Consider the following 18,509-nt stretch of genomic DNA (forward strand, 5'->3'; position numbering starts at 1 on the left):
GCTGGATAATATGGCTGAGAAACTTATAATGATATAAGCATTTCATTTCAATCGATATTAATAATTATTGATTAGATTTCTGATTCAAGTCTTTGAAACTGCTCAACAGGTTGTTGCTAGGTAACCAAGGAGTGAGTTAGTTGATGCCACCAAACAGGGCATCAACTAATTCAACTGGTTGTGAGATTTTGAGCAGCTAAAGCAGTGGTACCCAAATTCAGTCCTGTAGGTCCGGCATCCTGCATGTTTTAGTTCTCTCCCTGGTTTAACACACCTGGATCAAATGACGTCTCATTAGAAGGCCTAAGAAGAACATCGACTTGTTGAAACAGTTGTTACTACAACCAGGGAGAGAACTAAAACATGCAGGATGCTGGCCCTCGAAGACCAACTTTGGGCACCCCTGAGCTGAAGCCTTTCCTCTGCCTACATCTCCCAGAATGCTGTTTGGTTCTGGATCTGAGTTTAGCGCCTATTCTACATATCAAATATTGAATATTTTATTACTTTTTGGTATTGATCACATGTCTATCATGATATGTATTGTTATTGATTTGTTGTCCAGCCATGATCTGTCTCTGTGCAACACATTTTGGCTCAAGTTTGGGCTTTACTGTGAACCAATCTTTGAAACCTAACATCACATCCAGATTTCCGTGGTCTTCCTGTGGATGACTGGGAACCAGTTCCTCCAGTCAGATTTTTAAGACTGCCAGGTCTTCATATGTTCCACATACCGATGGCTGCTTTTTATATTGACTGCAGACATGTGGCTCAGGTCATACTTTACCAAAAGTATAACTCTTACATTGTTGACATTGTGAATATCACTAATTCAGCTGGAAAGCAGCTTTAAGCTGGTCAGCAGGCAGCTGCTGGCTGGTTGGTTGGAAAACTATGAAGTGGTATCCAGAAGGCAGATCCTAACCGAGGTATATGAATCCAAATTCATGAGGTTTTGCAGATAATCCCTCCTCTCGTGGGGGTCTGCTCTTTAGACTTCTATTTGAGTTCTGTGAAGAAATAAATGTTTCTGTGATTTCAGGAGCTGGCCACGTAATACTGTTCTGAGTGCGAGTGTTGTAAACCGGAGGTTGGTACGGCGTGATTCCTGTATATTTAATCAGCAAGTCTTTTGTCACACTGTAGGGTCAAGTGGAAATGTGGAAAATGGTAACAATAGCAAATGCGTTGGATGTTCTTCCTTACGTTAAAAACCTCACTGGTATGAACGGCTGCCAGCAGAGAGTTTTATTCACCTCTATAGCCACATCCACACTAAAAAGTATTGTCACAATGGCATGGTGGTGCTTAGTTATGGTTCATTCAGTGATGGAAAAAAGATGGATTTGAGCTATTTCTAACTAGCCAGTCACAGGTCAGAGAAACTCAAACTTAAAGAAATGCTTGGATTCTGTTCACTGCCCAGTGAGTCTGTTCATTGCTAGAATGTAGAAGTTGTCTGGAAACGGTTTACAGTACGCACTGAAACTAGCGTCTTACATCAGGGGCGTCCAAAGTGTGGCCCGGGAGTCATTTCCAACCTTTAGACTGATTTAGGGGCCGACCCCCCCAACCACAATTTAACATTCAATCATATTGGCTGAACAACACAGGCAGCTGACACAGGTAGACATTTACATTCTATTTAATTAGTGTAGAAGTTTTGCTGACAAATTAATATCTTAAAATGTTACATAATTCAAAAATGTATTAATCTTTTAATAAGGACACTTTTGGATGTCTTTAATTTAATAGTAAACGGTTCACAATAAGGAAAATTTCTTACACAAAAACAAACCTGGGGACGCCTAAACCTGCATCTAATTGAACTTCACTAACTGCAGAAAACATCTTCAAACAAAGAGTGATGCAAATCCTGTCATTATTGCTGAGATGGGCTGTGTGTGTGTGGGTGTGTGTGTGCGTGTGTGTGTGTGTGTGTCACAGTCTGTTACATATCTGAGGTGGAGAGAGGCATGTTACACCAACTTCACTTCAGCCACAACAGGCTGTAACACCCGAAGCCGTCACTGAGAGAATAATGAAGCGCTGCGGAAACACACTGTGTTGGTGTGTGCACTGGGAGCAGGTTCAAAGGTCACAAGGGGACCTCATGACCATTTCAGCCAGAAATGTTTGTGCGTTTGGAATTATTCTTCTCTGTAATGAATTTAGCCTCAAACCGAAAGAGCCGTTTATTGAAAAGCAAACACCCTGAAGGTACACAGAGTGGAGGTGTGGGCTTTGGTGAAGGAGTGCCTCTGTTTGTTCTTTGTCAGGGCCAGTTGTGTCTGGCAGCTTGTACACAGCTGGACTGATGGTTTTCTGACCGCTCTCTCTATCTTAGTTTCACTGACACCAGGAGCTGAGACTGTTCTTTCTAGTTGCTAACCTGGCTAACAAATCTGGGAAAGTTTATTGTCCAGATGTTTTTCAACAAACATTGCTATTGTTTTGATATTCTTGAAAAAAAGAAAAATAATAATCCACTAGAGGTGCAGAAAAAAAGTCAATTCTATAGACTCTAGAGAAAAGCAATTTGTAGTCCTGGGAATTCTGAATCGATTTAAAATGCTCCGAAATCAATTTTAGATTTAGACTTTATTTAAGCTAACTGAATCATTGCCAAGTTTAGTTACAAAAATACAAGTTTGTTTTTTTTAATTGCTGTATTTCCATTAAGCAAATCTATTTCTGTAATTTTAATTTGCACAATTTTATGATTAAATGAAAAGCGGCCAGAGAAGCCTCCATGTCCGACCAGAATCTGCGTCAGGCCAGCTAAAAGTCTCTGGATGGGTGAAGTAACCCACACCGACTGCAAAGCAAAACCGATCGACTGAAAGAAAATTTCAGTCACAATAAACACTGATGGGATTCAGGCCAGCTCCCCTGTCTGGTGATCAGACAGAAATATCTGATTGGCTCATTACAAAGTGACAGATTTAGCACAGAAAAGTCCAAATAAAACTCATTTTAAACCAAAATAATACTGAGAACCATTCCTCATATTTTAGTGTCTGTATTTTTTTTAAATCACAGAATATACTAACATTATTATTATTATTATTATTATTATTATTATTATTATTATTATTATTATTATTATTATTATTATTATTATTATTATTATTAGTGTATTGGGGTGTGCATACTCATGGACCCAGCTGTTTGTATTTCTTACAGTTTTCCCCTGGTCATGTTTTAGTTGAATTGTACAGGATATGCAGAAAATTAATGGAGAAAAAAATTATTAGAAATAATGTTTGACATTGTATAACCTGTCAGTTGAACAGTGTTGTGTACACATTTTAAATGTTTAACATTTTTTATTGCTTTTACAAATCAATTCTGATTAATATTGTTAGGCATTTGTTGTCATGAAATTACGTCTAAGTTATATATTTGTATTTAATGAATTGGTTTTTTGTATATTTTTCTTGTCAAAGAATCCCAATTTTGTTAATCGTGATTGATTTGTAGGAGTAAAGGGTAAAACATCCAGGGGGGTGAAAACTTTTCATAGGCACTAATGTTCCTAATGAATGTTTAACTAACATATTAATATACTAATATTGCTCACATAGCCACTAGCTGCTGCCCTGCTGGGTGAGAATCCGATCCAGTAAAGGACTGATGCAGGACCTGAGACATGCATCATCTTTCAGCATGTTGCTGGTAACTAACTACCTACGTTACCATAGTAACATAGATTCTAAGTGTCTGTCATATTCAATAAAGGATGTGAGAGCAGCTTTAATGTTTCCTGCTTCCCTCCATCATGTAGCTCTGCCTGGTCACCAGCAGCACTGCTGACCTGCTGGGCCCGGTTCTTCAGCCCAACAGAACCAAACTGTCGTGGGGGCGGCTGAGGGGGTTTGTGGGAATGTGGAGGCGCCGTCCCCACCTCTCTAAATCCATTCAGCTGTATCAACTTCCTGCTGCCTCCTGTTTGTTTCTGTACGAGTAAAAATAGAACTCATTTGTTCTGTCTGTAAATGGGTGTGTGTGTGTGTGTGTGTGTGTGTCAGTGTCACATTACATGGCAGCAACTGAGTACCTCAGGGATCTGCTGGGTTTTTTTGGGCTGAGGGGCAAATACACACAAACACACAGCAGTGTGTCATTTTTGTTAGATATTGTGTGTGGGTCTTCGTTTGTGTCAGCTGAGCTCCAGCATAGTGGAACATAAAATCATCCCAGACGGTGTGTTTTCTCCCTTCCTTGTATTGAGAGATGGAGGCAGATGTCGATACGGAGCGGGGAAACCAACAGGAAATGATGTAATCCCAGATGCAGGTCTCAGGGGAAGTGATATAATGGTTGCTGGATCAGCAGGCAGCTCCTCACTCGTCCTCAGCTTCCTGTGCCCCCCGCCCCTCTTCCTGTGTGAGAGGACCTGCACATTCTGCAGTGATATGTGAGCCTGGCCTACAGGATGAACACCACTGGATCTGCTGCTGCTGAACTTACTTCTGATATCACAACAGTTGAGTTATTACTCATTAAAGCACATTTGGATTCACAGTTTGGAGTGAAATGCAAACATTTGTGTAACACAGCTTCGGTTTCAAGGGTTTTAACATAAAATCTCCAAGTGTTTAGTTACACTCAGCACATAAGACGAGAAGACATGATGTTGGGTTTATATAAGACACTTTTGTAATATTATTTAGATTATATGAACATGAGTAAACTTACTTTATTGTCCTTGCATAAAGACACAACAGTCAATTTGGCAATAAAATGTCATTGCTTGCCTGGCTACCGACATACACAAAAAAAGCAACAGAAAAACAGTTTGTGTGCCTTTAGTTCATATACACATATTCAAGTGTTACTGAAAAGAAATCTAGAATAAATATACAAATAATAATATATTGCTAAATATATATGACTGAGCATTTTCAGACAGAAAAATCTCCAGTATGGGTTTTCTTTTATTATCCAGTTTTATTTTAGATGAGGAGAAGAATATTCAGCCTGTCTGAAAGAAAGCCTCACCTTTAAAAAAAAAAAAAAAGCACAGCAGTCATAATTTCTCAGATATTGAGATATCATATTATATAATCCAAATAGTTTTTTGTGACTTAGACAGTCTTCACTGCTGCATTGTTACAACAGTAGGGCAGGTTTGAAACTGTGTGTCAGGAAATCATCTCCACTCTGATTGAAGCCATGCTCTGTCATCTCCAACATTCTCGTTTCTCTGCTGGGGAAAATGAAAAAAAGACTACAAAACCTGCTTCCAGCAGAGCAGAGGAGAACAGTGTGGATGAAACGGTTTTTACTACAGATTCACTGTGGGACCTGGCAGGCCACACACACACACACACGCATACACACCACAGAGCACAGCAGTGTCTGGGTGTCACAGTATGAATCCTTTTGCTAATTATAAACCTGTCGTAACACCACAACACAGCACAGGCACCATGTGTGGAGTGTTTACAGAGTCTGGTTCAGCAGGGGAAATCATTGAACACCATGTAGACTGGTTACTAGACTGTTTTTGTAGTGTCAGCAACAACATGGAGGGTCATAAAGTGCCGAACGGGCCAGGGTGCCAGGGTTCCACTAGCATAGGAAAACACTTATACCTGCCTACTTTAATTGTCCAAACACCAAATATACTTTCCTCGGCTTCAATGCACACAGTGGAAGCCGTCTTAGCATTACTGCAGAACTAACATCTACAGTCTGAACTGACTGCATGTCAAGTAGCATTTTGCCAAAGGTACGAACTATGGAGCAGAATTAAAACCGCACAAATGTCCAGATGCTGACGAGGTTTTTTTTTTAACCCTATATATAAAGCTACATTATGTTGAGGGATAATGATGTTTTCAGATGATGGATTGAAGATTCTGTTCAAAGCTGTGATATAATTTTGGAATATAACTCTGCTTTAAATGTTTTCTGCGCTCTTTGGTCTTTGTGATGCTGTATGCTGGTTAATGTTCCCCAACAAGATTTATTTAGATTTACTGGAGTAGTGGTGTCCCTAAACTGCCTGTCAGGTTTAGTCTGATGTAAAATCCCAATAAAATACATTCTGGTTATAATGTGGCACAATGGGAAAAGTTTCAAGTTATGAATGACTATAGAAGGCTCTATACAAGCTGCTATAGTTACCTTACATTAGCCCGTGTTGCTAACAGCAGCTAGCCTGCTCACTGATCACAATACTTTTCTTGTATTGCATGCTCACACTGGGTATGACATCATTTCTGGCCTTTTTATGGGATTATTTGATAACTTCCATCTAAGTCTAAAATCAGAACTAACAGGAAGTCAAACTATTCATATCATATTGTCACTATTCGAATCTGCGTGTCTGCAGATAAAACAGAGCACCACTTCCATCTCCAGCGTAACTGAGACAGGATTGAAAGGCACGGACCAAAAAGCCTGTCATGTTGTCAGAAAATGGCCACCCTGCAGGGTGTGTGTGAGAATCAAAGGGAAACATCTCAACTTTCAACCTAAATCACTCCACGCTCATTTCTTCCTTGGTTTTAATTTATAGCTTTACTTTACAAAGAAGCCAACATTTGGGCTTAAAAATACTCAACCGGGGTGCGTGTGTGTGTGCGTGTGTGTGTGTGCATGTGTGTGTGTGTGTCCTGATATAGAGCCGTGGGAATGGGCCACATTCAGTGCCGCTCGAGGGGACTTTAAAGCCTTCTCTGTTGTTGCTACGCTGTGGCCACAGACCAGTTGAGGCTATGTGGGTTACTGGGAGCTGCCCAGTACTCATGAGGAAGTTTCTCGAAGGCACACGAGCAGCAGATGTTGGAGTCCAGTGGGAGGTGACATGGTTCCAGCGTTCCTTTCAGAGCTGTGTGTGGACGTCTAACAGTGTGTGTGTGTTCTGTTCTTTCTCATCCACATGTCTGTTCCTGATGTTCCCGTCTGTCCCGTCTGTCTTATGCTTGTCTGGGTTTTTCCCTGCACGTCTTCATTTCTCCTCCTCTGAGAGGAGCACAGACTGAAGTACGTTCCACTCTCACTCCTTTGCTCCTCTCTTCCCTTCGCCTGCCCCTTTCTGAATGACGGCTGCATCTCACACACCATGCAGCAGCAGCAGCAGCACATTCCTCTGGAGAACTGAAGAGGAGCAAAAAGATCCACAACTCAGCAGAAAATTAGGGACACTTCCACAGTGGTGGATGTGAAAAAGCTGGGACAGAATAACATTCATTAGACGAGCTAGCACTAGGGACAGGATGAGTGTGTGAAGGTGGATTCAGTTCCCTCTCCTTCATTTGTCGTGCTTTTGGACTCAGCAGAATGTGGTTTCACTACATGTCCCTGTTTCTGGAAATGTGTGATCCTGGAAATGTGTGATCCTGGAGGACATGCTGATTTATGATCTCTGCTGATTATGTGATCAGTTCTCCTGCTCATCGACTGATGCTCTGTTTCCACTGAGGGATACTCAGTGGAAACAGCAGTGGGTCGCTGCGGTTCAGAATGCTGTTTTATGGTCTGGTGTAATCAGGAGAAGGGTTCCATCTCCAGTTGGACTCTCACTGTGGAGACAGGGTTCACCCAGGGGTGTCCAGAGTTAGTCCACCAGGGTTGGTATCCTTCATGTTTCAGTTCTTTTCATCTGCAGAGGCCTAATCTTCATCATTTGATTCAGGTGTGTTGAGCCAGGAGGAGAACTGAAACATGCTGGGCACTGGGCCTCTAGGACTGATTTGGGACACACCTGGGTTTTCCTTCCTCTTCACAATTAAGCCCTACTTAGTTTTGGTTTATTAAAAAAGCTAATAAAATCTACAGAAGGTTGTGTTTATAATGTGGTATAATGGTGAAATAGACATGCATGCTTTTTACATTAGATAAACACAGTGTGACTATGACTAGTAATGAGATTTCCTTAATTTTGGAAGATCGGCCAATACTTATGTGAAGCTGATCTCATCCACTGATCTTATCTGCCTCAGCAAAGATCTACTAATCAGCCACTGACCTCTTCTGGTCTGCAGGGAGAGAGGTTTTACTGACTGACCCCGCCAGGTCCTGTCTGCACCTCACTGTTGCCAACTCAGCTGAATTTAGCAACATTTAATAAAGGTATTGGCCCAAATCAGAATCGGCAGCTCATCCTTTCTAAAGATCAGTTATCGGCCAGAAAACTGTAGTCGGTGCAGCTCTAGCGACTCTGAAGGTGTTTATGTTATGGCTGCAGGAAGTCAAACTTCTGCTGTGAGGAAAGTAGGATTTATCACCGCTCCCATGGATTAAAATGCTGGAGAGCTGGAGGAACTGAAGAGGAGCGGGAAATACGGAAAGGAGGAAGAGAAAACAGTGAAGAAGGGTAATTATGTTGGAGAAACGATGCAGAGGTGGGAGGAGGAATGCAGGAGAGGAGGATGATTGCACGGTTTCAGTCTGACAGACACGAGGAGTGTGGCTGCAGGAGCAAAGTAATTACTGTTTACTTTGGACACACACACACACACACACTGCACTTAGAGTCCATCACTCTGACCTGCTGTCTCAGCTCTGCTGCGTTGAGAGCAGCTTCTGACAGGCTGATGCTGGGGAGAAGCTGCAGACGGCTGAGCTGCTCTATTTCCATCATGTTGAAAAGAGATCATGGATCCGCCGACATCGGGCCGAACAATCACAGGACTAAAAGTTCTGAAGCAGAAAAACAGACTCAACGTTTAGAAACCAGACTTCAGAAGATGACTTGTTCTGTCTTCTGAAAACATGTTTCCAAAAGTGACCAAATCATCAAAGAATCTCCACGTTGAGCCGCCTTGTTGTAGAGTCCCGACTTAATGCGAAGGACATTTTCAAAGTGCTGCACAAAAAATGGCTTCCAAGGTTGATGTTTGTGGTGACGGCGGCCCAGCATGGCAGGAACGCTCTGCCATGCTGGGCCTGGAAAGAAAAACTTCATTAGTTGGTTTGCGTTCAAACTGCAGCAGCTGGAAACGGCCGAATGTTGCAAAGCTCCTGCACTCTCTCTCAGCCATCCCCAAACCACACACACACACACACACACACACACACAGTGAACCTATCCTCCAGCATAAAAACAGACCTCACGAACCTCAGGGATCTAATTGTAGCGCTGCTCCTAACTGTTTGTGTGTATCTTGTGTTTTTCCTTATGTTTGCATAAGGGTGTGTTCCATTCTGCTCTCTAATCTTGTTTGTGTGCGTGCAGGGGTGTGCGCGTGAGTGAGTGTGTGTGTGTGTGTGTATGCTGGCTGTAAATCACCAGAGAGGCTACAGGGGAGAATGGCTGAGCAGCTACTCAGGAACAACACACTTTGTCCTGGGTGAGACTCAGGGGTCGCCTGCAGGAAGGAATCGGGTTGGAGGGAAAAAAGGCCAATAGAATTGATCGGCTATGTTAGATTATCGGTTCACTGTGGGAAGATTTTTTTTAAATTTACAAATATATTAAACACATCACCCACCAGCAACACCTCTTCTAAGAACAGATGCCTAATGTATGTGACAACGTTTGTTCCATCAACCCATAGAAACACAGTAGATGAAACACATTTTTAGCTCCGTTCTTCACACAGCAGGTAAATGCAACCTAAATAAGATTTTTTTTTTTTTTTATGGCCAAGTTTATGATGGCAGTCTGAACAACAACAATCTAAACAATGGCTGAAAATCCTAATTAGAAACTTATGGAAGAGGTCTGTCAGTCCCTCCACTCTTAGCTACGACTCCATCCAAACACACTTCTCTACAGAAGAACAGGGGTGATGGTGGAGAGGATGGTTGGAGTTCTGCAGTTTGCTGGTTCAATTCCTGCTCCACCCGCCTCTGTCTTTGTGTCCTTGGAGCCACATACATGTACAAAGTTATTTACCATTTAACAAGTTGCAGTCAATATTCCACTAAATTGTCATTTCTTTCTTTAACGCTCTTTCATATTGTAATGAAATTGTGACAACACTGTCAGCGTTCTTCCTACTGCTGGTTAGTAATGGACAGCTAACCCAGTTAATTAATCTAACGTTGACTAGTTTCTGGAAGAAAGGGTTGAACAGGCTAAAATATATCATTTTTATTCATATTTAGCTACTGGTTAATGTAATTTGCTACTCTTTTATTCTTTTGTGCATCAATCCAAAGGTTGGGATAAAATTCAAACTTTTTTTTTTCTAGAATACATTGTCTCTAACAGAAACCAGCTTCAAATTAATGTCAGGAGTCCAGGAAGTACTGACTTCACTTTTAAACTGTGGCAACAATGTTTAGCTGTATCAATTAGTTATTTTTTTCACTTTTTTTAATATTAGGTAATGCATTAATATGAGATACTTTGGGCAGCACTTGTTTTTCTGCTTAAATAAAAGCAATTAGATTGTCAGTAGTTATACATCAGTTTGTTCTGTTTTAATTCAGTAACACTGTGGATTGTCTCCTCTGGATGTTCATAATTATGGTTTTCCATGTCTGTAACCAGTAAAGCAACAATGGCTTTTTATGCTAGCAAAAGACACACTAGTTTGTATTCAATGTCACATCACAGCGCCCTCTGCTGGAACCAATGGAAACTGTTTTCAACAGCACCGTGAGCCTTTCTGTACTGTCTGGTTTAAATTGTTTTATAGTTGAAGGTATAAATTAAAAACGTTTTTCATATTTCCTAAGGATGTCTTTTATTTCTTTTAAAATATAAAATCTTTTTAACACTGACACATGTGAAGGCAGCTTTTTATCTTGTTACATTACTTTATAGTTTTTATTTTTAATCGAATGAACTAATCTGCTGTTAGTTGTGAAGAATTTAACATGTGTCTTTGCCTCTGATCTGAACAGGCTCCAGTCTGGAATTTGATTTCAGTATATCCAGCTCTGGATAAGTATGGGAAAAACAGAGCATGGAAAAATATTTGCATTCCCAATCAACTAAAAGTTATCCTTTATTCCTTCCTTCTTTCTCTGCTTTCTTGTTTCTGTCTTCAGCTGCTTGTGTCCCATGTTTCTTTCCTTACATTTTTACTTGTATCTTTTCTTCATTTTGTTTCCTTCCTTCTCTCCTTTGTTCCTTCCTTCCTTTTTTTCCTTTCTTCCTTCTTCATTCATAGGGTATGTTAGTTTATTTTCAAATTAAGCTAGAGGATTAAGATATTTGGAAAATTGAGTTTAGAGAAGTATGAAATTTTTACATGAAAAATGAAGTAGCACTGTGTTTATATTTGTGTGCGTGCGTGTGTGTGTATGTGAGGGAAGGAAGGAAGAAGATGGTTATTGCTATCATCAGTCAAAGGAACAGTGTCTCTCCCCCATGTTGAGTTTTTCACAGGATGGATGCATAAACACACTGTCCACATTAATCTGCACTGTTCCTTTAAATCTGTTCTGGCTTCTCTGATTCTTTGTTATGAATCATGTTTTGAAGGCTATTTTTAGACTCAAGAACTGGTCCCAGTGGTTGAGAAGTTTCAAAGCTCTGTCTCCTGTTCATATTGTGAGATAAAGTCAGGAGTGAAATAAAGAACTATGACAACAGCTTAACTTCAGTCTGATGTCTTCACAGCTTACCATCTGGATAGAACCAGTAATGCTGATGTAGTTTCACTGGTCAACAGATTTTGTTATGGTTTAGTGGAATAAAACTGATTTCAAGTCTTGGATAACCTCCTTCAAGAAGAAACTACAGATGAACAGTGACTCTGTTGACTCGCACTAAGGACTGCAGCAGTCTCCTGTAACAGGTCGTGTTGTCAGTTGATGGGACAACAGATGGCCTGCTGGTTTTTCATTCCTGCTCGGTGACCTTGGAATTGCTTTTGTAATCAAGAAGAGTAGGCTTCCATCACATGAGATTATGGTTTTACAATAACCTTGAAACCATTTCACATTGTTTCACTAACCCCAATCCTAATACTTCATAGGAAGCCATGGTGTTACATTTAAATTAAGTTGGAATTAGAGAGGCAATTTTTTTTTTCTTTCAAAGTCTAAATGAAAAGAATTTAATGATTCAAAACTTTAGCAGTTATTATATTTTTTGATTGTCTTTTTATAATGCAGTGATATTTCTCAGAATAATGTTTTGCCACTAGTTTGATCAGTGCTTTCAGATTTTGTCAAAAGTTGACTGAATGTAAATTTAGCTGCTCTGCTCAACTGGAATTCTTTCCAAAGGAAAAATAAAACATTAGATCCAGCTGGGATTTCTCAGTCAAATATAAACGCTGCTTCAGGACGCCTCAGGCATAAGTAACAAAACATCTTTTGCCCCAAAATTCAAAGTCCCTGTTTGACGTATTTGCAGTACCCGTTACTGACCACTAGATGGAGATGAAAGATAGTTTCTAAAAGTCTTTTTTTACTCTTCTCCTCTCCCTCAGATGGATCAGCTTTCAGACGATGAGGTGGAGGTGAGGGGGGAGGAGGATGAGGAAGAGGAGGACAGCGATAAGGACGACCAGGACCTGGATAAAATGTTTGGAGCCTGGCTGGGAGAGCTGGACAAGCTCACACAAGTACGGAGCTGGATTGCTATGGTGATGGTGTATGTCTACATGTGTACGACATGTAGACATACACTCCTCTGTGTGTGTGTGTTTAGAGCTTGGATGATGGCCGTCCAGAATGCCCTCCGCAGCAGAAAGCCCCCCTCAGACAGGAGACCAACATGGCAAACTTCTCCTACAGATTCTCCATCTACAACATTAACGGTGAGTTGGTGCTCCATTCCTTCTTGCTGCCCCCTGACCCCTACAATCTACCTCCTTGACCACTGCTGCCCCACTCCCCCTGAAACCCTCCACCCACATCATGCTGTTTGTGTGCAGAGGCCCTGAATCAGGGGGAGAACGTTGACCTGAACGCCCTCATGGCTGACCTGTCCTCCATTGAGCAGGAGCTCAGCACCATCAACACCAAGTCCAGCAGCAGCAGCAGCAGCAGCAGCATGGCCCGGCTGGGACTCACAGACACCAAGGTGGCCATCGCATTGATCTATTGATTTATAGACTCATTGATCCATCGATCATCCTGCCAGCTTGCTTCTTCTCTACGCTCTGGTGTTGCGTGCAGGTGCGACAGAAGCCTCCTGCTGGGCGCAGCAGCAGACAGCAGTCAGTAGGGGGCAGCGGTGGCGGCGTTGGGAACAGCGTGTCGGGTGGGGGGGGCAGCAGCGGGGCGAGCAGCAGCAGCAGCAGCACCAGGGCGTCTCCAGCCGGCACCATCAGATCGCCGAGCGGGCAGCAGGGCCGACCGCCGCTGGCCTCCAACTTCAGCCTGGACGACATCACGGCTCAGCTGGAGAAGGTTTAGACCTGTCGTCATAGTAACTCTGACCTGACAACTTTTCAGGAAATGATTCCCAAAGCTGCCAGCTGCCACTCACAATGTCCATAAAACATAAAGCTGTTTTCTATTTATAAACTGAATCTTGTTTCATATTTGTCCAGACATCATATTTTCCTCTCTGTCTCTCTCCAGGCATCTCTCAGCATGGATGAAGCTGCACGGCAGACCTCCTCCCACTCTCTTAGCTCCGCCTCCTCCTACTCGTCAGCCTCGGTGCGACGGCCAGGGTCTTCTCAGCGCCAGCACCGACGCACCGGGTCAGTGGGAACGGTCAGCGAGCACGAGGTACGTAACCCCTCCGGCCAGCTCAGCCCTGGGTCAATCAGCTGATCAATAACAGGAAGACAAACTAGCAGCAGATCCAACAGCAGTGCTTCCCCCCCCCCTGTGCTCCCTGGTTTCGTCCTCCTCAGGTGCGGTCGTTTGTCCACTCGTCCCGCTCCTCCGTCACCTCGGCGTCCGGCATCTCTGTCAACTCTGCGTCCTCCATGGATTCGCTGGACAGCGTCCTCCACTCCGAGTCCGACGGCCCGCAGCCTTCAGAGGGATCGGGTCCGCCGCATCCCAACACAGAGGTACGGACCGACACAAACTGGCAGGAGCTGTTTGGTCCAAACCTGGACGTGAGATCTCCTGATCCTGATGTAGCTGCAGCTCATCAGAGGGAGCCACCGCTCCGGTTCAGTCCGGATTCTTTCCACACACCGTCACTCACTTCAACCAGCAGGACTCACTGCCTGCTCTCTTACTTCAAGCTGATTAGGAGCAGATTAGGATCCACTGCAATAATAGCATTCATAAAAACGATTAGCTAGCCACATTAGCCTGGATGACTCACAGGGTGGAGGCATGGACACCTGCTGCCCAAACAATGACAGCATCGCTGTCACATTCACTAAACCTTGTCTCTGATAATGAGTCCAGCTCACTGAGGGGGACGCTATGAACAAAAGTCAATATGAAAATGAAAACCTTTATTGTCTCATAAATATTACAAAAGCTTTGCAGTTCTAATTCTGGGTCAAACTGATTAAAAGATTAAAATGTTGAATGCCAAAATAAAAGTAAAAGATGGAGGATGGATTTGGTCCTGAAGGTCTGAATTCATTTTCCTGATTCTCAGTTCCTCCATGAGGAGCTGGCAGCACCACAGTGGAAGGATTACACAGCTGTGAACAGCTGGAGCGCTCTGACACACACACACACACACACACACACACACACGCCTACACGCCCACACACACACACACACACACACACAGGACGACACTTTATGCTAGATTTATCTAGTTGGCAACACTTTATTTGGACTGATACTATTAATGGACTTTTAATGCAACTTTGCATTAAAAGTGTTATTTGCCAAATGACACTTCATGACAACAGACATAAACATTCATGAAAACTCCTTCATGTTCATAACGGTTATGTCATGTTTATGACAGTGTCAGGTCAGTCTTATATACATTTAATATTTACTCTTGATTTTCTCTCAGCTCTGCACTGACATCAATTCAATCATAAAAGCTTTAGTAGAAGAAGAGCTGCTGAAGTCAAACTAAATTAAAAGGAAACAGCAGCAGCAGGTAAACCAGTAACACATTTCAACACAAAAGGCCTGAGGTGTGAGATCATAATCTGCTTCAAATCAAACCATATACATGTGCTACAATGGCCTAGTCAAAGTCACAGCCTAAATTTAACAAAGATTCAATGCCAGGACTTGATAATTCCCATTCAGTTTTTCTTCTTTCAGTCAAATCCACACCTTTCAGGTTTTTTGTTTGTGGAAAAATGTTGGACTTGTGTCTATTTCTCCTTAGCAGCAAATCTAAACAAAACCTTCAGAACTAAAGTGAACCAGTCAGCTGGTAGACTAGTCTTCTGGAATAACTGGAACTAAATAAAGTTTTTTTCTTCATCTTCTTAGCTTTTGGTTTCCCTGCCACATGTGAGGCTGGAAACAGAGAATGAAACATTTCCTTAAATGAAAAAGAAAGTCGGTCTAATTCTAACCAGCTTAAAAAGCAGATATTTAGTCAACACAAAGCTAAACCAGCTTACATGAGCGTTTTTCTAAATTCATTAAGCAGTCTTCATTAATTCAAAGGGAAACATTCAATTGCTGTTTGGTTTAGGAGGCTCTCTGCTACTGAGCATCATCTGGGTTCAGCGAGCCGGAAAGCAGCTTAGAGCCTCCGGTCATGGAGTTCAACCGGACCGCGGCTTCAGCTGCACAACCGGAGAACAGGGGGGCAGATGGCTCAGCTGGAACAGTGAATCCAAGAGATGAGAAAATGAACACAGGAAGGAAACACAGGAATAAATGGAGGGAGTGAAGGGGATGTGGACGAAGCAAAGAAAGAGGATCATGTACGGGAATGTTGTCCTGCCGGAGCGACAATCCCAGCTCATTAGGAACTGCTCCATCCTCGGTGCTCTCGCTCTGATTTTCAATTTAGGCCAGCAGAAAATAACCGGAGTTTGGGACGCGCTGGATCCCAGAAAGGCTTCTGGGAATATCCCCGGAGAAATCGGTCTCCAGTCAGGAGATGAGGCCTCTAATCAGGCGAGGCTCTCTGCCGTCACTTCCTGAAAGGTTTTCACTATTTTATTGGGATTTTATATGTTTTACACCATGCAAAGCATTGCATAAGTCCAGAGTGAAGGATTCATAGTTTTATTTCTTTAATTTCTTTTTACAAAGAATATCTGAGAAGTGTAGTATTTGCATTCAGGCCCCTTTCCTCTGATAGGACATACAGCAAGCATAAACACACTCACCTTAACACAGGGAGGACATGCTAATTCCATGTAGCCGAGATTTGAACCATCAGCTAACATTCACCGTTCAGTCAAACTTTTCATCCTATCATTCCTCCTTCTAAACTCCTCACTTCATTTGCTCTGTTTTCAAAATAAAAGTCAAACCAACAAAAATATTTCAACTGCATTGACTGTTGTTCACAACAGACAGTGATTATACTGTTTATTTTCTTTTTTAAAAGAAAGATCCCATTTTATTAATTTTTAGAAAAAAAATGTTATGTAATACTTGATAAAAGGGCGGTTTTCTTCCTAAAAAAAAAAAAGCTCATAGTTTAGAGATCAGTAAATTGGGGCAGTCACATTTTTCCTGGAGGGAAAATCCGACTGTGGCATCAGTATGAGGATCTGTGTTTGACCTGAATATGATTTTTAATCTGTGTGTATCAAAAGAAATCTAATACCTTCTGCTAAACGGTTTCTAGTGATTTCAGCCAAAGCAGAAGCTTAAAAAAAAAAAAAAAAAAGATTAGAGCGAGTGTCTGAAAACTAAACATAAATCTCAGATGGTTAAAAGACAAATGTAGTCAGCTTATAGAAGTGGACATTAACTTGGAACATTTTTAAAAAGCTGTTTCACCACTGGCTCTCTTTTGCTATTCTCACCATCATAGCATAAATAAATAACTATACGCTGTGTGTCCAGTCATGAGGAAACCAGGAAGAAGTCTCCCTCAGGGCATTTCGAGTTACAGATTCTGAAAGTGTGGATTTAAAACTTTCTACTGAAATCAACAACACGGAGAGGAAAAAATTCAAGGTATGACTATTTGAATGTTGGCATTCATTGAGAAAACAAGCCTAAACTTTTCAGAAGGATTGCCATGTTTACCATGTTAATACCTCCAAAACTGCTATTTAAAGTTGCAGTATGTAATTTTTCTAAAACAATATATCTTTTACCTTTTTTTTTTTTAACTCTCACTATGCCGTGACAGTATGGTATGAGACAGCTAGTCTGTGATAAAGTCTAGATTCTCTAGATCCTTTTTTTCTAGCTGTCAGAATATGACAGCACTAAGCCCCTCCTCCTGGGCTCTATGCCCCAGCTTCAGGCGCTTAGAGCCCAGGAGGCGGGGCTTCGTGCTGTCAGTCAATCTCATGTACGCTGGTCGATATGTTAGTAGCAGAGAAACAACTTACTGCTACAGGAAAACAGTTTATCCTCCATCCTCATTGGCCATGTCAACTAGCCTTAGTTGTGGCAGACTCTGTTGTGGTGAACAGCACTAAGACCCTCCTCTTGGCTCTGATTGGCTGTTTCTGACTGAATGGTGTATTTGTGCTGGTAGTTCTGGGAGCACTGGGAGAAGGCAGAGGAGCTCAATTTTTTTCATAGATTGCTTGTCTTTTACTGTCATTGCATAATGATAATTGTTAAAAATGTGTTAGAAAATATTGATACAGTTACATACTACATCTTTAAAGCAATGGGAAACTAATTTAAGGTCCAACTGACAGATAACTTATATGTCAACCTGGTTCTTTTGCACCCTCCCTTGCTAATGCTGCCCTGAGTAACTGCTCCCATTGCCTCAGGCTCACCGCTAAGGGTGTCAGATGGTTGGTGTTCCATTAGCTCCTTATTTTTCTGACTAATAAACGGAACGTTCCATAGCAGCGTCCCTGAGAGACAGGAAGCGGTTCTGCCCGGGGGTTCTCTGATTCTGTCCGACCTAACGTTTCTGTTCCATCCTACAGGCGAACCAGCCCTGTATTCTCTTCCTCACTGGTTTCAGTTCTCTAAGCACTCCATCGGTTCCACTGACCTCTGCTTCACCACACAGCTTTCTGCTCCAAAGCGCCTCACCCAGCCAATCAGGTGGCCCCGTCCATTCACAGCAACTCTCTGTGTCTCTTTAAAGCACTCCTATCTGGACAGGGAAACCTCTCTGATTCTGAGAAACATTGCAGGAAAGCCCCCCCACCTGCTGACCAAGGTGACTCTCTTCATTCACTTCTGAACCATGCTCCTCTCCTCTTGCATGCCAGCCTCCCAACTTTTCCTCCTATTTGATTCCTGCATGATGCGTTAAGAGCATGTCAACCCTCCTTCTCCCCCCAGTCCAGTCCAGTGTGCTGTGTGTCTGTCCTCGGACCTGTCCATCTGTCATAGACCTCCACATTGTGTGTGTCTCTATGTGATACTTCAGTTAAACCCACATAATGCAAATGTGTGTAGATCTGCTTTAAGCACAGGGTGTGTGTGCTGTGCTGATGGATTGCTTTGATTGAAATAGGCCATTTAGCTCGTCTCTATGAAGCATGAGGGTTTGATGGGAGCGGGATGGCCTGAGTTAACAGGAAGTGCATGTTTAGAGTGTTTTAATGCTTCGACGGCTCACAGAGCTGCAGAGTGTGTGAGA

General features: G+C 42.3%; 1 protein-coding gene across 2 annotated transcripts in view; it reads left to right on the top strand.

Annotated features, from left to right (window-relative positions):
* raph1a (Ras association (RalGDS/AF-6) and pleckstrin homology domains 1a) overlaps nucleotides 1–18,509 on the top strand; it is a 66,625-nt gene that overhangs the window by 27,081 nt on the left and 21,035 nt on the right. The window contains exons 3-9 of one of the 2 annotated variants that reach the window (XM_044131035.1): nucleotides 12,351–12,485; nucleotides 12,572–12,680; nucleotides 12,798–12,946; nucleotides 13,042–13,275; nucleotides 13,450–13,602; nucleotides 13,731–13,892; nucleotides 18,009–18,083. In XM_044131035.1, the coding sequence (XP_043986970.1) occupies nucleotides 12,351–12,485; nucleotides 12,572–12,680; nucleotides 12,798–12,946; nucleotides 13,042–13,275; nucleotides 13,450–13,602; nucleotides 13,731–13,892; nucleotides 18,009–18,083 (1,017 nt within the window). The remainder of the gene's footprint in view (nucleotides 1–12,350; nucleotides 12,486–12,571; nucleotides 12,681–12,797; nucleotides 12,947–13,041; nucleotides 13,276–13,449; nucleotides 13,603–13,730; nucleotides 13,893–18,008; nucleotides 18,084–18,509) is intronic. The other variant, XM_044131036.1, reaches the window with a different exon arrangement.

This window comes from Gambusia affinis, linkage group LG11 (assembly GCF_019740435.1).
Source record: "Gambusia affinis linkage group LG11, SWU_Gaff_1.0, whole genome shotgun sequence".
NCBI classification, from domain to species: domain Eukaryota; kingdom Metazoa; phylum Chordata; class Actinopteri; order Cyprinodontiformes; family Poeciliidae; genus Gambusia; species Gambusia affinis.